General features: G+C 32.3%; 1 protein-coding gene across 1 annotated transcript; it reads left to right on the top strand.

The window, feature by feature from the left end:
- The first annotated feature begins 19,540 nt into the window (after positions 1-19,540).
- LOC127732745 (toll-like receptor 1) lies at positions 19,541-20,623 on the top strand. Its single transcript, XM_052241935.1, has 2 exons — positions 19,541-19,905; positions 20,168-20,623. Exons 1-2 carry the CDS (start codon positions 19,573-19,575, stop codon positions 20,621-20,623), a joined length of 789 nt encoding a protein of 262 aa, XP_052097895.1. The 5' UTR covers positions 19,541-19,572.
- Positions 20,624-21,121: the final 498 nt, after the last annotated feature.

The raw sequence follows: 21,121 nt of genomic DNA, 5'->3' as shown, positions 1-21,121 counted from the left end.
CCAAACTTGGGACAGTGGTGTAACAGTTCCTTTTTACAATTGGGGTAGAAACATACCTGTGTAACTAACTTTAACCCGATAAATATCAATTCGTTAATTTATAGTACGACCCAACATTGCTGTTCTGTTATCAGGTTACGTATTTGAAGCTTGCTTTCAAGAACTGCGAGCATACGAAATAATTTTCATTTTGTGTTTTTGTTATCTATTGTACCATTATTTTAGAGTTTATTATATATTCCTGCACTTGTTTTTATTGTATTTTCTTTTCTGTATGTTTTGTTAATCAACAGATTGAGATTATAAAAAAAAGGGTATGTTGAGATCTAAAAAACTAGTATATCCAGCCACATTGTCATGTGCTAGTCCTTAGTCAAGAAACTCTTCAGTGGTTGTATGTTATGTCTTAATGATTTTGATCGTTATTTTGAGAAATGGGTGTTGATGGCTGATCTTTTATTGTTTGTGTTAAATTGTTCAAAATTATCAAGTTTTAAAGCTACCTACTCAAGTTTAAAGCCATTGATATGCAAAAAAAAATAAAAAAAATAAAAAGTTCAAAACAGCAATTATACCTCAGTTGGCTTGAATTCAAACAAAGTGAAAATTCATGTATTTACGAAATTATCACGCTCGAATGTCTTTATGGGATTATTGGTCTTATTCTTTGAACGCTGAGAGCCAACGAATATGACATATAACTTGTTAAACCCAAAAAGGGTCTGAAAAAAATAACCAAATATGTCCAATTTTATTTTGTTTGAGGGTGTAAGCGCTTTATTTCAATGACAGCACCAAACATTGTGTTCATCAATATGTTTGAACTCTATTAACAAATCCTCGGAGCAAAGTTACGCCAACAGTTTTACAACAAATATTTTCGCTTTATCGGCCTCTCCATTATAGCTTGTAATCCAATCATCAGAAAACCCTCACTGTTTACTGATAGACTATATGAAAGAATGATCATATATTCTGTGTTAAATGTAGTCCACACAATTCTTTCTCGTTGCGGATTAAGTGCGTGTAAAGTATGATTATTTCTATCAGATATTATAATGACACCATTCGGTGTAACTGCAATATCCATAGGGACTAAAGGTACGTCATCTGTATTGAAAGAGGGATGACCAGTTTATTTTCGACTTATGAGTTTGAATGTCCCTTTGGTATCTTTCGCCTCTCCTCCATCCAATCAACAACATATACATTATCATTCGAAATCGGTTGCAATTCAGCCGGCATAATTAAACAACTTTTTACCTGCACTGTCAAACTCAAATACTGACTTGCGTTTCTACTCTGCGTCAAAATATGGCTACTTGTCTCGAACTCTGGTCTGTTATCGGATATTTCTCTCATAACAATGGTAAGTTCTCTATGCTTGGTAGTATGAATGGCTACTATCAACACAGGCGATGCCTTGACAATACTCTTCACAGTTCCAGAAGCTGATGCAGCTATAAGTTCATTTCCTGGAGGTGGCGCAAATAAAATCTCATCCTTGTTATTTACAGTGAAATCCATGCATCTGATGTTATAATTCAATAACACTTTCAATGACGCTTTTAAAAGTTTTCCTTTGAGAAACTTGTGCTTGCCAAAGTCACAATTCCCCATGAAGAAAACGATATCGTCCTCATTACAAAGTACCTTTCCTATCCCAACCAAGTCGGTGTCGTATGAATTAAAAACTGAAGCAATTATCTCCGGAATATTGAGAGATTTAATACGATCTGATATAATCAACAAAAAAGATATATGTCCTATCTAGTCAATGTTTTGAATATGATTCATTGTAATATTGGTAAAGAAATCTTAATATATCTCTTATTGATATTACCCTGCGTTTCTCAAACGACTGTTTGGCGATTTGCAGTTTTCGCACACAAATAGTTCACATTCGGTACTCTCTCACTTAATATCTGTTTTACATGGCTAACACTCAAGTGATGATTGCGCCTTTACAAAAGATGTCGCTATTATACTGAAGACACGGGATCTTTTAATATGAACTCATACCTTATATCTCAGACAGAGAACGTAATGCAATTTATATAGTTTGAAATAAAGTCCTAATAAAAAAAGCCTTTAGTGCTTGGAACAAAGTAAACTCAGATATATTGACGAGTTCCTTTGTCTATTTAAAGGAGTTGGTTCGAATAGACCCTACAATGACCCCTATTTCTAGCTAAAATTTCAAATTAGGATTTCTTGATTAATATTACAATGAATCATAGTCAAAACATTAACTAGATAGGACATATATTTTTTGTTGTAAAAAAATTACGTATTAACGTTCTTTTCATGACGTTACAAATAGCAAACATATTGATGTTTCCATAGAGAAAAATAAAGAAAACAGGTAAATTTCCTTTGGTTTTTTGGACTGAAACCATAGAGCGCATGCGCCGACAAGAAAGATCTTTTAACAGATTTTTTATTGTACTAATTTACCTATCTGATTTTAATATTTAGTTTGTCAAAGCATGTCCTCTATGTTTCTAAGTTTCCTAGGCCTGAATTTGGATGAAATCCAGACGATTTTGTCAATTTTAATCAAAATCTTTACTTTTGGTCTATTTGGTTGTAAATATTAAAGCTTTATAAAAATTGTTCTAATTCAATTTCTTACGTGTCTTTTCTTCCACTTAAAACATTTTTTATCTTCAAACAATGGACTTAATATTCATGGCCAAATATGACCCTTACCAAACTTACTCCTTTACAGTTTAAAAAAAAAGAACTCTAGATTAGAAGTTTTAAATGCTCATGTTTAAATACTAATACATTTTCTTAACATGTTTTCATTTTAGTATTCTTTGTTACAAAGAGATGTTAAAAGAAAAAGAAAAAAGAAAGAAAGATCATGAATATTCGCGTCAGTATGTTGCAAACGCCTATCCAGTTTCTCCCCTCATATAGTGTTTAAGTCTGTATATATTTACTTTGCGAAGTAAATTTATTGAAGAAAAAAAATTGGAAGCATAAATTAGAATATACGTAAGCCGCTTCTACCAAAAATACTAAAAGTGAGAAAACAGTTAGGAAAAATCTGTCATGTCAATGAATTGTCTCTTTACTGATAAGTTAAAAAAAGAGGCGACGAATATATATGGAATGGGGAGATATCTTGACACCAGCTAAAATAACTGTTCCATTGATTACTTTAATAGTTATGGTATTTTAATTGTAAATCTTTGTCTGAATGTTAGCAGTTCCTTTTAACCTTAAATTAAACTTAGTTTGTTTCATTTCTCGTTTGAAGTCTTTTCGAACTGTATATATTTTTCATATGTGATACCGAACATAGATTTGACTCCGAAAGTCAAAATCTCCATGCATGAAACTTAGTGGAATTTGAATAGTAGAAAGTCTCAATAATATGTTTCTTATAATTTTCAACAATTTTACATGTTTCATGAAATCAAAATATATCATTCGACGGTTTATGTCACCATGGAAGACGATTTTGGTATTTTGATGCAAATGCATGTTTGTATAATAATTTTGAATCGAAGGGTTCAAAATCACGGATCTTAAATCTAAAAGATCGCTTTACTTTTGATCGAATTTAGATATTGGCAGAAATCTATCTAGTGGATAGTTGTTTCATTGGCAATCATACCACATCTCCTTATCTTTATATCTAGTAAGAAATAAATTGTTTTTATAAAAGCTTGGGTTTCACATACGACTGAATGTAAAACGTTTTTCTTTCTTTTTGTTTTAAGTTTGTGTGAATGTGTGTGTTTTACTTTTATATTTATTTATGAAAAAAAAGAGGATGTGGTATAATTGGCAATGAGAAAACTCTGCACCAGGGAACAAATGACATAGAAATTTACAACCGAAGGTCACCGTACGGGCTTCAAAAATGTGCAAAACCCATACCGCATAGTTAGCTCTAAAAGCCCCCGAAATGACAAATGTAAAACAATTCAAATGAGAAAATTAACTGCCTGATTTATGTACAAAACTATGAACGCAAAACAAATATGATATCCAGCAACAAAAGACAACCACTGAATTACAGGCTCCTCACTTCGGACAGGCCCATACAGAATGTGGCGGTGTTAAACTAGTTTTTTGGCACCAAATACTCCCCCCTAATCCGGGCAGTGGTGTAACAGTACAAGATAAGAATAAACTATGCCGTGCTTTATCTTTTTTTTTCTCTTTTTGTTTTTTGGTTTATTTTTGTAGTTGTTTTTTTTTTTTTAACTTTTTATTTCAATTTGTTTTTCCATTTACATAATATAGATAAGATATATCTAATTGTCGGTAGTTGTATAAACATAGTAAACACAAGCTTCCCCGTGCTTTTTTCGACAATATAAACATATGTATACATCATCTATGAAACAAATTTCATTCAAAATTAGTAGCAGAAAAAAGATAGTAGAGATATTGCTGTAAATTTTTTAACAAATGTTAAAACAAAATAATGAAAATTAAAAATTTAAACTAGATTATTTCATTCTATTTTTTAGCGATAACATGCACTTTTACAGGTATGTGCATTCCAACTTGATATCAAATTTCTAAATTGATCACTATTTGTTTCCTTTCTGAAGTTTTCAAGCAGTGAACTCCATCATATGGGTACTGCATACCAAACCGATTTTTCAGTTTTTGAAATATATAGTAGTTCTAATTGAAATTTTCAATAAATTTACATATGTGAAATCATATTTTGTGTTTACTTTTAACAAGGAGATCATTCAGATTTAAAGCAGCTAGGCCGTCTATTATTTTAAAAGTCTCTAATGCCATCGTTCTCATGCGTCTAATTATAAGAGAGGGAATCTGAGTTATATCATGCAATGTATCATGATTTAAATGGTAATCGTTGTATACAAATATCAGAGCCCTTTTCCGAAAAGGTTTTTTTCAATTTTAAAAGGTAAAAAAAGATAAGAATTTGAAGGTGCGAAACAGTTAGTTTATTTAGTTTTGATAAATTACTACCAATTCTGTAGAAAACATTGTCGTGATGCCAAATAATGTGTATGGCCATGAAATTCATTTAGAGACAACAGTCTCATGTCAGTAACTGCTAGTAGTCCTTTGTTAATTTATGTATCATTGTCATTTTGCTTAGTTTCTTTTGTTACCTATTCTGACATCGGACTCGGACTTCTTTTAAACTGAGTTTTACTGTGCGTATTGCTATGTGTTTCTTTATTCTACATTGGCTAGAGGTATAGAGTGAGGGTTGAGATCTCACAAAACATGTTTAACGCCTGTCCCAAGTCAGGAGCCTCTTGCCTTTGTTAGTCTTGTATGTTTTTTTAATTTTAGTTCCTTTATATGTTTTGGAGTTTAGTGTGACGTCCATTTTCACTGAACCAGTACATAATTTTATTTAGGGTCCAGCTGAGGACCTCAATTTGGATAATGAATCCTTATTATTTATATTCATTACTTTTGTATTCGTAGGAGGTCTATAAATTCGCATAAAACACAATTTATTTTTGTCACATACATTTTTTTCGTAAAACGTATTTTCAAGTTTTTCACATTCCAGCTCTTTCTTTTGTCTTGTTGGTATACTTTTAATTACATTTGTATTTAAACAAAGCACATCAGGCACTAAGCGTTGATTCAACGTTGAAACAACGTTGTTTCCGTTTTTGAAAAAAAAACCCGTTGAAGATTTAAACGTTGAATCAAGGTTGAAAATAATTTTGATAAAGTTCAAAAATATGAAACATTTTATTTGGCTGCAAGCAAATTTTGACTTGCTTTCAAAAATTATGCTGGTGTTGAACTTGGTGGTCATTCTATTGGTGAGTGGATTGTACAGGGTTTTTATTTTGTAATTGCTTTTGAGACATGCACTAGATAGGCTAAAAGAGAGACCTCTAAACACAAAAAAACTGATTCAATCCTACAACATTTTGTACAAAGTCAATAGTCTGGACCAAATTTAAAATTGTTTTACGTTTTTGTGTCTTTTTTCTCAAAGAAATTAATAGTTGGTGTGGTCTACTGTACTGTCCAATATTTTTTTGTTATTCCTGTTAATACTCTTTAAATATATAATTATAGTTAGCCGTGCAAGTGGACAAACACAGTCAGTTCTATTCCTGCTTGTAATTTTTCTTGTTCCTATTATTATATCAATGAATAAATACACATGATTCAATGATTTTGACTGAACAGTTTGAATAAATGGTTAAATATGGTTTGCCACCGAGTGTGTGTTTTGGTGTCAGTTTTCCTTTTTTTATTTGTGTGCTAGCGTACGTTTTCTTTCTTTTGTGTGTTTTTTGTTTGTCTAATTGTTTATACCCTTTAATGGATGTTTTCGTTCAACTAAGTTGCAGTAGTGACCTGTGTGAACCGGAACTTGAAAATAAATTTCAGAAAACGAAACAAGTCAAATATTATTAAACAGCTAATCACGGGACACATACTACGTATTGTAAGTGCGTTCAGAGAATTTCTATAAGTACCAATAAATTTAACATAACCAGCGGTAACTACGTTAACTATTTGTACAAACGGTTGACCAAATAACTTTTAACGGAATAACACACTTCCGTTGCCAATTCATTTGCCATTGTAATAAATGGTAGACCAAAAGTGACAATGGCGAGCAATAGGCACTAGTTGGTAACTAAAGGTAACCCAAGTTTGCCAAATGTAGATATGAGAATCAATAATCAAATAAAATTTTAAGACATTTCGTCCAAACAACAACATGCAAATTATGCGTTAATAGTGGTTTCTTCAATTTGATGAAATTCTACATAACTTTCAGGAAAGAAGAAGTCATGTATGAGTTGACTGTCCCGCGATATTCTCATGATGATTTTTAAATTAATTCTAGACTGACACGAGAGACATTCGAAAGCGCATACTCAAGGATTTCCCGTCCAGTTGAGTTTAAAAGACAGAAAGGTCAAACGCCAAATGTACAAAAAGGGCTACGTATGTTTCTATGGTACATTGGTAACAGATAGTATTCATTTTATGGCAGACAGATTTGGTACATCAAAATGCAGCTACCTTGCAAGCATAAAACGAATGTCATCAGTACTGGTCAGTGTGATGCCAGAAGTAGTAAAATTGCCGTTTATCCCACAGAAGTTTAAAGCAACAGATGGACAATTTAGCGAAAGATCACAACAGCAAAATGTTATTGGTGCTATTGACGGATGCCACATTCAAATTAACGCCATTCCGCGACTGTGGAAATTTAACACAACAAAGAATACTCAATAAAGTTTACAATAAAAACAGGCAAGTGGTTGAGAGAGCATTTGGGATGTTAAAATGTAGATTTAGGAGGTTGATTCGTTTTGACGTTTCAGATGTATCCTTGCTAGTTGATTCAGTTTTGGTTGCATGTGTTTTGCACAATTTGTGTTTGACCGAACATAACGTAGTTGATGTTCCCGAAGAAGAACTATGTGATGATGATTTTTTTGAAAGGAAAGGAACCAAATTGGAAGGATTCCGTAGAAGACAACAGCTAATGAAACAACTCCTAAATTTTCGATGAAACAAATCTATAAAGAAGATTCAAAATCAAGATCACACAATAAACATCCTTATTATTCTAATAAAGCGTAAAATCATAAAAATACTGAACTCCGAGGAAAATTCAAAAAGGGAAGCCCCCAATCAAATGGCAAAACCAAAAGCTCAAACACACCAAACGAATGGATAACAACTGTCATATTCCTGACTTGGTGCAGGCATTTTCTTATGTAGAAAATAGTGGATTAAACCTGGTTTTATAGCTAGCTAAACCTCTCACTTGTATGACAGTCGCATCAAATTCCATTGTATTGACAACGATGCGTGAACAAAACAAACAGACACAATAGGCAAAAATGTCAAAAACAGGGGTACAGCAGTCAACATTGTGTTATCATCTTAATCACTATAAAAACAAACAAATATAATAAAGAAGCACAAAAAGGCATACATCAAATTTAACATCCTCATTTTGCTTTTTTATTATACGATTTTATTTATCTATGTAAAATTCACCCATAAAGGATGCGTGGTTTTAAGTACTGGCGTAGAATCGCGCGTTTGACGTCACACAGGTAGATATAAAATAATTTTGTCGTTCAAAGTATGACGGGATACATAAGTACAGAGTCACGTCAAATGAATATCACAAAAAACAGACTTAACAGTAAAAGTAATATTAATAAAATAAAATAACTTTGTCGTTCAAAGTATGACGGGATACATAAGTACAGAGTCACGTCAAATGGATATCACAAAAAACAGACTTAACAGTAAAAGTAATATTAATAAAGACAAATAAAAGAATACTATAACACGTTATTAAGATGATAAGCAACTTCAGTACGCAGAATCTATACTTCAAGACCATCGTGTATTATTTGTGAAGTTGATACGGAATATTTATCAACAAGGTCTTGGTACCTTCCGATGTACATTTTTAGAAAAAGGACAAGACGTTCTTTGACATACCCCTGGTTCATCAACTTTCTGCTCAGACACTGGTGACGTTTTACAAAGTCTGAGTAGGAACTGCAAGCTCTTGAATACCGAATAAGTTGGGAAATGTATATCCCATATGAGGTGAAGTTGGTATATTGCTACTAAGGTGGGGGAAATTGATAATTTCAAAATTAAAATCGTCTCGTTTGTCATAGATTCTGGTACTGAGATGAATGAGGCGGAGGAAGCCGTGTCTGTTGTTTCTTTAATTTCTAGTACTGGGGGATATATTGCTGGAACCCAAACAGAAAAGTTCGGATTGTTAATGGAAAGAACATCATCAATAAACTGAAAGTGAAATCAAATAATCTAGCTTCTTTGATCTTCTTGTTTTTGACAAGTGTCTGAAGGAACTCCGATTCATATGAAAATAAGAAGAGGTCGGCAAGGAGAGGCGCACAGTTCGTTCCCATAGGAATGCCGACAATTTGTCTACCTTCAAATTCAACAAATATGTTGTCAATAAGAAACCCAAGCATACTGATCACTTGTTCCTCTGTGTAGCATGTTTTACCCTTTTGTTCACTATTAACAAAATATGCCTTATGGTATTCCAAAGTAATAAATTTATAGTGTATGCTACCATTTTTATGTTGAAAAGCATTGTGGATTATTTCTTTTAGACGGTTTTTCAATTTCACATGAGGAATGGCGGTATACAAGGTTGAAAAATAAAAAGTTTTGATAGAACTAATTTCAGAATAAGACCGAAATTAAAAATTATCCAGAAGTTCTTTAGAGTTTTTAAGAATCCACATATGGTTAATACAACTACGCGAGTTAACAGTTTTACAGTATTTCTGAAGACCTTCTTTCACTGCGGACAGAATAATCAATTTAGTCAATCTAATGGACAATTCTTTAGTGGAACATGCATATTAGCCGACAATGTACCGTTGTTTGTACGGAATTTGTGAAGTTTAGGTATCCAATACAAACAAGGTAAGTCCTCCGATTTGTTGTTCAATGCAATGTTCATTGAAGTACTTATGATTCGCCAAAATCTCATCTTTGTCAAATGATATGTTTTTGTATGTGGGATTACCTGAGTGCTATTTTCCTAATTCTTTTACAAGACACTCGTAGTAATACGATTTACATACAAAGACAATATTATTTGAAGCTTTGTCCGCAGGAACAACAACATACTTATCATGAAGAGATGATAGACATTTCACAGCCTCTTTGTCTCTGAAAACAGACTTTGGTCGATCATTCACACAGTTTTTTAACTTATGCATGCGACGTTTTATCAGAGACCTGATTGTTTTGACACATTCTGACAAAGTGTCCAGTTCAACTTCTTCTCGTTTAGCCCATGCTCTGGCGTAGTTCTCAATGGAATCTATAATTATTTTAAAGTTATGGTTCCAATTGATGTGTTGGGGTTCTCTAAACTTAGGACCATGGGAAATCACCTTTCGGAGTTTTTCATGTTGAATTATGTTTAGATTCCCAGTAATAACATGGCCAGAGGGGCTGTAATTGTAAGGCGAGTGGGAACAGTCACATGTCAGAGGGTTTTTTATGTATTGTTCTAAATCAAGTTCCTGTAATGCTTGTTTATAGTTAAATATTTTGGGTGCAATGCTTTTGGTGTAACTGTAGGATACAATAGGAACAGACTGATTTTGAAAATAAATAGGAATTTTAGATGTTACCTCCTTGTGATGTGGAACGTTGCTGATGTTGATTGCATCAATTCCTCTATTGGTAAAGTAAACAGGAAGGAAATTCTTCTTTTCCTCATGTAAAGGTTCCGATCTGACTGGTTTAAAAAGACGGAAAAGAGCTACATCACAAATTATACTGACTAGTCTGTATATTAAAGAAAATGTATTTATGCATCTTTTGTCAAGTGCATAATCTCTCAAACATTTTAGAAAATTAACAGGCAGTGAAAAAAGAATAGTTCTTATTTAATTTAACCCTATCGGATGATAAAGATGAGAAAGAAGGTCATCAAAGCTCCCAGAGGGCGATCTAGATTTGGAATATACAAATTGTTATATTTTTCTTATAAGTTACAAAAGCAAAATTAAAATATTGATTGAATTTAAATTTGTTCTCTCAAATATCTTTAACCCAGTTCATTTATCATGATAAAGTAAAAAACGCGAAAACACTTCAACAATATCAGCATTATTGTTTAGAACACATTGCAACACTCCCTGTTGAAAACCTTAACTTTTTAAGTTTTTCCATAAACCTTTCCCTCAATTTATCTTACGTATTTTTCATGCTCAGAACAGCGCTATCATTTTTGGACATACATTTAGAAACATCTGTCAAAAACTGTTTCAAAATCACAAAGTCCTTACGAGATATTGTTTACGGTTTTTTTATCTGCAAAAGATCTGACAACTTCCGTAAAATTGGGTTTTCTACTCACATATCTTCCGTTGATAATATCATCGTCTTTCTCGTGGTCGGATTCAGATGTATGGATAGATATATCATCTTGATAAAGCACCTCATTATTACCGGTATTATTTTCTGTTGTATTTTAAGCAGTTAATAAAACTTCTAATATGGCAACTCCCAATTTACAATTTCAAAATAACTTGAAACGAGATTTTCTAGCAGTTCTGGTTGAAACTTTCTTTAAAGTTGCTCTTTCACAAGATCTGCATCTGTGACAACAAACAATGACATACAATTAATGTTTGTATTCCCTCAACCTCTGTTTTTGTCTCATCTGCTTTTTCAGTTTTATTATTCTTTATTATTTTTGTTGGCATGTATTTAAAAAGAGAGTCTAAAAAGTCACACTTGAAAAACAATTTTGACCTGAAACGGTAAGTTTGATCTGAAATAAGAAAAACGGAAAACTATAGAATAGGGACAACAAAGAGAAAACAGGGATCCGAACCTTAACCGACAAGTCTCTGCTTCTAACTTGACTCTATAACTCATTGATCTTAACCTCGCGGCTACCAACACATACTATACGATTGTCTATTATGTAATATAAAGATACAAGCAAAAGTGATGATTTTCTAAAAATTGTTTAAAATTTCACAGTAGTATCATACTTTAACTTTGTTTAAACCTGTTTATTTACTTTTGACCTTAATTATTTATCCCTTATAATTTTTATTAACTATGTATTTGCATTCAGGTATCACAGATCATATTTATATGTTCATTGTGTGTTAATTTGCGTTTTTTGATTGAGTTAAGCCTATCAATTGATATTTTATAGTATGTCTTTCTATGTTGTGATGTTATGCTATTGTTTCAGAAAAGGGAGAAGGTTTGGTACCACTAAAACGTTTAATCCCGCTGCAAATGTTTGCACCTGTCCTAAGTCAGGAATCTGATGTACAGTAGTTGTCGTCTGTTTATGTAGTTCATACGTGTTTCTCGTTTTTCGTTTTATATAGATTAGACCGTTGGTTTTCCCGTTTGAATGGTTTTACACTAGTAATTTTTGGGGCCCTTTATAGCTTGCTGTTCGGTGTGAGCCAAGGCTCTGTGTTAAAGGCCGTACCTTGACCTATAATGGTTTACTTTTATAAATTGTTACTTGGATGGAGAGTTGTCATATTGGCACTCATACCACATCTTCCTATATATAAGCCCTGTGTCACCGTTCACTAAAAATATTTACATAGGGGAACATCTCAATCATTTTTCCAAACTTAGTTTATTTTGGCACCTTCTGTGGGAACGAAAAAAAAGGAATCTCAAAATCCAGAAAAGTTTATAATTTTCTGAAACATAAAATGCATTTAAAATTTAATTATTTAGTTCCTGCCCTGCATTTAAATTTTTCCAGGTGCACAGGTTTGTCTGTAGTCAGAGTAAAATTTGTGGTGTAAATACGGCCATATTAGCCAAAAAGTTATGATGAACCTTAGCACGACTAAACAATTTATTATTCAGACTTTTTATATGATTTTAAAACTAAAATGACCGTTTCAGACTAAAATTCATTTACTATTTCAAGGATCGTCAGTATCATATGGAAGAGGAGAAAACAAACTAACAGGCTCAAATATGTCAAATGAATCAAATCATTAGCTGACCATATATTTTAAGCCTTTTTCGAAAAGACTCCTTTAGGTTTCTTGATGCCTTGATAGCTAAAACTTTTTTTTTACAAAGCTTACAGGTTAAATATATAGTATACTTACTGTCAGAAATAAACTTTATATCATTTGGTTTTATTTAAAATTTAAAGATCTAACTATTGTGGATTTGAAGTTGAAGTGGGTAAACTTGAGATGCAAGGTCTTGTCCAGTTCATTTTGGCAATCTTGCTGCCATTTTGAACGTTCTGAGCACGTGAATTGCCAATCCGAACTCCACTCTAGTCAGTCTGTAATAATGGTAAACTTTAATTTGTTAAGATTGGTATCGTTGTCGTACCAATGGTAAATAGTTCTGCCAATGGTAGATAAAAGTCACCAACGGTAGTTCTCTTAATTAAGGTTAACGTTTTTCCTAATTTGATTAAATTTCTAAACATGAGATGAATCATTTTATTTTTCTATGTTAAGTGCCAAAAAAAAAGAAAAAAAAATTATCACCAATGTTCGATTCAACTAATATCCTTTTGAGAAGTAACTCTACTGAAAAAAACTGCAAACATAAAATTTTAGTATATACGAAAGTCGAAAAATGAAGGGAGGAAAAAGTTAAAAGAAACATATGTCAAGTAAATGAATTGTCTCGTTACCGATTAAAAAGAGGAATGCTGAATATGTATGAAATAGGCGAAGGTATGTTGAAGGTAAAATAACTGTTCGATTGATTACTTCAGTAGTTGTGGTCTGGTAATTGTAAATCTTTGTCTTATTGTAAGCAGTTTATACTTATCTTTAATTAGATTGTTCTGTCTAGCTAAACCAGAGTTTCATTTTTCATTTGAACCATTTTCGAAGTGAAAAGATTATATCTTATTACAATGCTTAGAGTTACTGAAAACAATTGGCTCATTGGCACTCATACCACATCTTCTTATTTCTATCTAAGTAATTACCTGCTGATAACAAAGCATTCCCTCCTACACGTTATATTGGTTGGTGTACTTCGTAGAGGATTTCATTAAGCAATGTTATTAACAGCACTGGAAGACAAGATATTGTACAATGCACAAAAACAAACTACACAGAAAAGTAAAAATTAAATTTTACGATTGCTTCAAAGTATACAGATTACCTTATTGAATTATTCCAATAGAGTACGAAACTCATTAAGTGAAAAACAACAGTTTAGTGATAAGCTTTGTTAATATATAGATATAGGAAGATGTGGTATGAGTACCAATGAGACAACTCTCCATCCAAGTAACAATTTATAAAAGTAAACCATTATGTCTATAATTAAGCAAGTGAAACAGATTTGAAGTACAATTTCTAAATTTGTTAGCTAATAAACGTTATAACCGTAAAAAACGGATGCAAAATATTACCCCTTTTTTGTTGGCGTCTTTGTTAGATTAATTTGAACGTTTGTTTGATTTTTAAGTCAGTTGTGTTGTATGTCTGTGATGTATGTTTACACAGTTTTGACTGCTGTATCACATTTATTGTCACATTAACCCATAATGTCCTATTGGGTTGCTTACTGAATTTTGTCATTACAACAGAACTATAAACAACTGTCATATTTGGAAGTTTAGCCAGCTATAAAACCAGGATTAACCCACCGTTTTGTTCGAAAAATGTCTGTACAAAATCAGGAATATGGCACTTGTTTTTCACTTGTTCTGTTGATTGATTGCGCTGAATTTTGTCAGTTTTTATGGACTTCTTCTTTTTGAATTTGCCTTGGAGTTCGACATTTTTGTTATACTTTTATACCACCTTTTATTAAATTCCGGCACGTGAAAACAAATATATCTCAATATAATATTTGATCAAATTTAGTAAGTTTTAAGCAATGTATGACATCAAAATCGCTGCCGTAAAAGGTGATTGGAAATAAAAATATAAAGCTCATTGAACAACTTTTTTCCGCTAGGTATGCACCTGGTGGCCTTGTTTTTCTTAATATGAAAATAGCAATTAATAAATGTCATGCGCCGAAGGGCTTCTCTTGATTAACCTTCATCAGGAACAATCAAAACCGAATATTTGAAAGCCAAGAATGTATAAGAACCGAAACATTTGGATAGCTTTATTACCAAAAAGGACCTAAAAATATAGTCAAATCCATCTATGAATGATGTTCATTTTTCCACAATGATCATGCATTCATTTTGATAGTTTTTCTAGAAAATGATGTGATGGTTGATAAAAGAAATCTAATGATTTAGTCTTGTCACTCATTGCCTATCACGATCAAAATATTGCGTTGCCTGATTTGTCAAAATCAATTATTGTCGTAAATTTTTATGATTCTACTGTTTCTTAAATAATCAAAATCCTTTATAAGAAAAATATATTTATATTTTACTATACTATTTGATAGCTAACAATTTAGTTTAAAATGTAGCATGATATATTGGAGTTTGACCATAGTTGACACTTAAACATGTTTTTGTTTTAAAATTTGCATAGGGTGTTGTTTCGGATTTTTGTGTTTTCTTAAGAAGTTCTACATTTGTTCGTTACCCTGGTGTGCAGTATTATGGATGAATGATACTAGTAGTCAACTTGACAAACACAGTTGATTTTTTTTCAAAGTTTATTAAATTGGATAAAGAGAACAAAAGTCAATACCAGAATACAAGATATGAAGAAGGAAAAGGAATAAGACCAGAAGATCTGTATAATGGTCTTATATTTAGACTAAAATGATAATATAAATTACAATCTCTGATAAATATAAACGCAACTTTTCTCCCTCTGTTCTTAATATAGTGCTGGTAGCTTAAAAAAAGTACTATATTATTACAAGTCTTAGTAAGAATCAATTATAAAGTCCTCCAACCCATGACTGACTTGGTTTTTTCAGTGAGAGCAGGAAATAACAAAACTAAAAAGGTCACTGAGGACAGGGATGGTCTAAATTTTAAAGATGTATTTCCTTTTATTATTAGATAAACAACAGGATTTGATACAAGTAACTTCAATTGACACCCATAAGCACAGCTCGGTTCATTTACAAATTAGCTCTATATGTATAAGCTACATTTATGTCATAACTTTTCTCCCCTACAACCAATAATGTAATATGTATATACCATAAACATTTTTACGGATAGTTTGTTTGAAATTTAGAGATGATTAAATTGGTATAATATAAATCGCCAGTAAATTTCATGTGTGAATTGTATGCATGCTTTTCATTGCTATCTGTTAAAGTATGTACGGGTTTTAAACTTAAAAGTTTGCTAATGGTCTTCAGAGTTTGACTTGAATAATTTTTTTTGCAGACGCGACGGGAAAATTATTTGCCAGCTTTTTTATTTTGCTGGTTAGTATGTTTATTTGGATAAACCTGGTTTACATTCTTAGTATATGTTATAACCTGTGCGTATCAGCAGAATTTCTTGTTTATTTTCCATGTACAACTAACCTATCATGTGTCGTATTTTAAATGACGCCATACGTTCAACATCTCACAAAAAAGATATTTCTTGCAATTTTTCCCTTCACGTCCTAATATTCGTAGAAGCATAAAGAGGGTATGGAATATATTAATCAATGCACTTTAAGCGATCAAATTGTCTGTAAGTAAATTAATTTACATGAAAAGTGTCTTTCATCCACTTCATTTGAACTTTGGTGGATGGTTGTCTCATTGGCAATCATATCACAACTCCTTATTTTACATATATTCACCATTTATTAAGAAAATAATTATACCACGAAATTTATTTTAAAAAAATATACAAATTTTCAATAATTGTATGCTGTATGCGGGATTTGACAAACAACTTAATCAAGTTTACTCAGAAAAGATAATTCTCCAGTATATATTGCGTGTGTAAAGCATTGTAGTTAATTGTAATTAATTTTCTGTTTTGGATTTTTTTACACATTGTTTTACTTTTACTAAGTTTGTATTTAACATTGGATTTTTTGTGTTTTATTCCCTGTTGCAAAATGTGATATCCCATGCAGTGAAACTTCTTTTTACATTTATCTATTTTACATACTGTGATACATGTCACTGCATGTAATCAGTTGATATCGTTAATCAAGTATGCACTTGAAATGGAAGTTGCCACTTAACAATAAATCTTATAGCTTGTTTTTGTGTCTATGTAACGTAGATTGCATTGGATGGCGGAATAAAAAAAAAAAGTTCCAGTATCCACGTTCATTATGTTTCCATATAAGGTTTGTGTAATTAGTATAAGTACAATGTAGAAAACATCTGAGTTATTTGTGACTGAACAACTGTCGATTTAAACACAAAGGAATCATAATTATGAGGGTTTTTTTTAAATATTATAGTTAAATGTAAGTATTTGACTTTGTTTCACGTAACAGAACATATAAAAATATATATGTAAGACTCGGAACCGCGATGGTACTCCGAACCACGATTGTCACGCTGAAATGCGATGGTTTGAAGCTAAACTGCGTTTTGGTTACGCTTAAGTGCGATGGTGGCATTGTGACGTTATCTTGTTGATAGCTACGCCGGAGTGCGTTGGTGGTAACGCTGAAGTGCGATGGTGTACATAAACTATATTTTGAATGTTTTTTCATGTCGATATAGAAGTCAATTCGTTTGTTCGAAGCAATTTTTCGGGTTTTTAGGTTAATAAGGAGAGTATTAAATGTTAATACTACGAGAAACGAGGAGGATTGGCGTAGAGGGGAAAGATGACCTTCTTTGGTGGATTTGTTTCGAAATCTACAAAAGATTCCTTTTTACGTATGATGGAGCGTGGCATTCTCTAAATACATACGGGTCCGCAACCAGAATCCTGTATTATAATATTACGGTATACAAGGAACTCATGAAAGGTTCAAAGTAAAGATAGAAAGTTAACGCAGAATTATGTCTACATGTACAAAAATCAAAGAGGATAATCTCTCATTTAGTATGCAACTGCAACTAAGGACATACAGAGACAAACATGAATGCAAATTTATCTACTTAATATTAAAAAAAATTACTTCTGATAATAATTACACATCTGTAGATTTTAAACTTGCCATCACACGCCTGACCATCGCACATCAGCGAACGGACCATCGCACTTCGGCGCAGACCATCGCACTTCAGCGTCCACATTGCACCTACGAGTCCTACACACACATATATATATATATATGCACATCATCACAGCAACAAGTGAGTTCGATTACTGTGTAAACATCACACGGCATGAGGAAGATACTGAAACCGACTGATCAAAAGGGAAATCCTAATTCAGAGGAAAATTAACGGTCGAGAGAAAACATTAAACACAGCTGTAATGACAAACAAGAAAGACCAATACAAGCAGATAACTTTTATTACGAAATCTTTTGGCAGTATGAACTTCAGCCAAATTTAGAAATGATATCATGTTTTCTGGAAGCAATTTCCGAATCCTTATGTTAAATACTATTTGACAAATCAAGTTCGAACATTTCTGCAACCTTTATAATTTTTTCTCGTGCTTTTAAACTATGTTTTATGCTTACATTTTTAATGTACGAAACCGATTAAATATCTTGCGTAAAATTTTTATATCATTTTCACTGAAAAATATTTATGTATTAATACTCTTGAAATTAATACCACGAGCAACTAGTTTTACTCAGCCTTGTGTGTATCGAGACTTTTGGGAATAAAAGACAACACCATTCATCTTTTGTTCTCGTTTACCATGTATTTAAGAATTGAACAACTATGCTTCAGCTTGTTTTCATTGTTATAAATAATTATCAATATACTACATGTGTGTTGTAGTATTTCGGATTGTTTCAAGTCATATATATATATATAAGTTCTCAGTTATCATGTTTTGAAGAAATGAATATACTTAATAATGCTTCAATTGTATGGTTTAATTTCTAACAACAATGATAATGATAACAAGTCAATTGTATAAATAAACAAAAAAATATTAATCTACAAGCAGAGAGGTTATTTATATGTCTATTTCAGGTTGCAAATATGATCATAACAGACATTTGGTTTGGTATTCTTGCGATCTTTACAATAATGACATTTATCTACACTGATACCTATCATGAATGTGGAAAGTTTTGCAAGTGTCTTCTTAAAAAAAGTGGAACTAGAAGGGCCATTTGCAATGGATCTTACATTCCAAAATTACCAGTATCTGTTACAAGTATTGAAATAGGAAACTCTAACATGAAAGATATCGGGCGTTTTGCCTTGATAAATCTTACATTGCATAGGGTGAATGAATTAATATTGTCAGGAAACTCCATACGTCACATTCATCCACAAGCTTTTGCGAATCTAACAAGTCTATCAGTTTTAGAAGTAAAAAACGAAACTTCCTTAAGTGTGGATGATTTGAAGCAAGCACTAACAAAACTGTCTTCAAGATCTATCAAAACACTCCTGTTTACTAATAACAACTGGGAGTATCTTCCAAATGATATGTTTGCATCGTTCATAAATTCAAAGATAAAAAATGTTTATCTTACAGGGAACCTATTTACCTCCATCAATGGATCAACATTTAGATTTTTGACGCTATGTGAGAGCTTACTCCTTAGAAACAATAAACTCACAACGATACATTTCTGGAAAATGGAGCGTCTTAGAAGGTTAGCACTTGAAGGAAATAGATTAGAAAAAGTTCCTAATTTCTGCAGTTTTAACGACAGTTTATTTCCAATACTAAAGATTTTGTCTTTAAGCGAAAAAAATATCGAGAATATTGATAAAACGTCTTTTATTTGTCTGCCTAAACTCGAGGTTTTACGGTTGAGCGGCATTGCAATTGAAGTGTTAAACAATAATATATTTTCCAGTCTAAAAATATTAAAACAAATTAATTTAGAAAAGATATATACATTAAAACGGATTGAAGATTTTGCGTTTAACAATACGTCTATAAAAAAAATTGTAATGCATATCTGTAAATTTCGCTTTGACTTAATAGAAAGATTCAACCCCTCCACAATCTTTAGATTCTGTCCAAATGTAAATTATGTGAATCTTGGATTTAATTATTTGCCAAATAATGCAAGTATTCTTCATTGCATGTTCAAACCACTTGATAATCTCGAGTCACTGCTGTTACATTCAACCGACCTCATTGATTTACCAAGAAATTTGCTTACCAATTTTAGAAAGTTACGTAAGCTGAATCTCCATGACAATAGTATACATACTTTGGATCACAGCAGTGAAATATTTGGTAATATGACATCCTTGAAATTTCTAGATCTCAGTTCTAATTTGATTTCAATCATGAATAAGACATCTCTGCCGTCTACATTACTAAATTCATTGGAACAAATTAATCTAGAAGCCAATCCATTTTCTTGTACATGTGACCAAAAATGGTTTTTGGAATGGATTAAGCAAACCAAAGTAAAAATCGTTGGTTATCCTTACCGTTACAAATGTCGATATCCAAATGAATTAGTAGGGCAATACTTAAAAAGCTACAACCCAACTAATGATATTTGCAATCCATGGAATCCGTTATATACTATGGCTATATTTGGAGTATCAATATTAGCCATTATCCTTTGCATTTGGATATGTCAGAATAATATAAAGAATACTGTTTACCTGCTTAGAGTTGTGTACAATCGCAGACAAGGTCATGTTGCATTTGGTGAATGTTTAAACTACGAATATCATGCATTCGTTCTCTACTGTGATGCTGATCGAGAATGGGGAAAACGTTTTTTTGCGGAAAATGGAAAAAGATGAGGGAATAAAACTATGCATTCATCAAAGGGATTTCGATATTGGAAAACCTATTACTAGAAATATTGACAAATACCTTCAGAAAAGTTGGAAAGTTGTTGTTGTGATGTCAAATAACTTCGCCAAAAGTGAGTGGTGTCAGTGGGAAGTTGACGTAGTTCAGGAAAGGCGACGACGTCAAGGAAAGGGGGTTTTCTTGTTAATAATGCTGAAAACAATTAATTCAAAGCACATGACGAGTCCACTGCGTACGTTGCTGGAGAGTACACCTCATATAAGGTACCAAACAGGCGTAGGTGAAAACCTGTTTTGGAGAGCCGCCGTAAAGTGCTTAAAAAAACCACTTGGTCATCCACCAGTAGCAGTTTTGTGATATCAATATATTTATTTGCTTTTTTTTTTTAAATTATCAAGATCATTCATTCATTGTTATGATCATTCAATAATTTTATGATTGATAAATCAATCATTGTTAGTAGCTTTTAACACTATTATTATCATTATCTTTAACGTTTTGAAGGTCAGAAAGTACCTAACAGTCACGTATGTCTTTTCCCCAAAACCTAACTCATCGTGTTTCTGCAGTACAAAATAGGACAAACTCGATGATGTATCGTGGCCCAAATGGAAGGTGGGTGCTTCTTCAAGGGTCCTGACCCATCGTTTATAGTTTTCTAAAAAAGAGGCGAAAGATACCAAAGGGACATTCAATCTCATAAGTAGAAAATAAACTGACAACGCCATGGCTAAAAAAGAAAAAGACAAACAGACAAACAATAGAACACAAAACACAACACAGAAAACTAAAGACTGAGCAACACGAACCCCACCAAAAACTGGGGGTGATCTCAGGTGCTCCGGAAGGGTAAGC

This window comes from Mytilus californianus, unplaced genomic scaffold (assembly GCF_021869535.1).
Source record: "Mytilus californianus isolate M0D057914Y unplaced genomic scaffold, xbMytCali1.0.p SCAF_26, whole genome shotgun sequence".
NCBI classification, from domain to species: Eukaryota; Metazoa; Mollusca; class Bivalvia; order Mytilida; family Mytilidae; genus Mytilus; species Mytilus californianus.
Note: the sequence above shows the minus strand (reverse complement) of the source record. Positions and strands in the feature narration are given on the sequence as shown.

Bases quoted from the DNA above. Each gene is read 5' to 3' on its own strand.
- LOC127732745 (XM_052241935.1), top strand. From the start codon at position 19,573: ATGTTCAAACCACTTGATAATCTCGAGTCACTGCTGTTACATTCAACC. The intron at 19,906-20,167 runs GTAAAAATCGTT...GTGAATGTTTAA, and splicing joins AATGGATTAAGCAAACCAAA to ACTACGAATATCATGCATTC.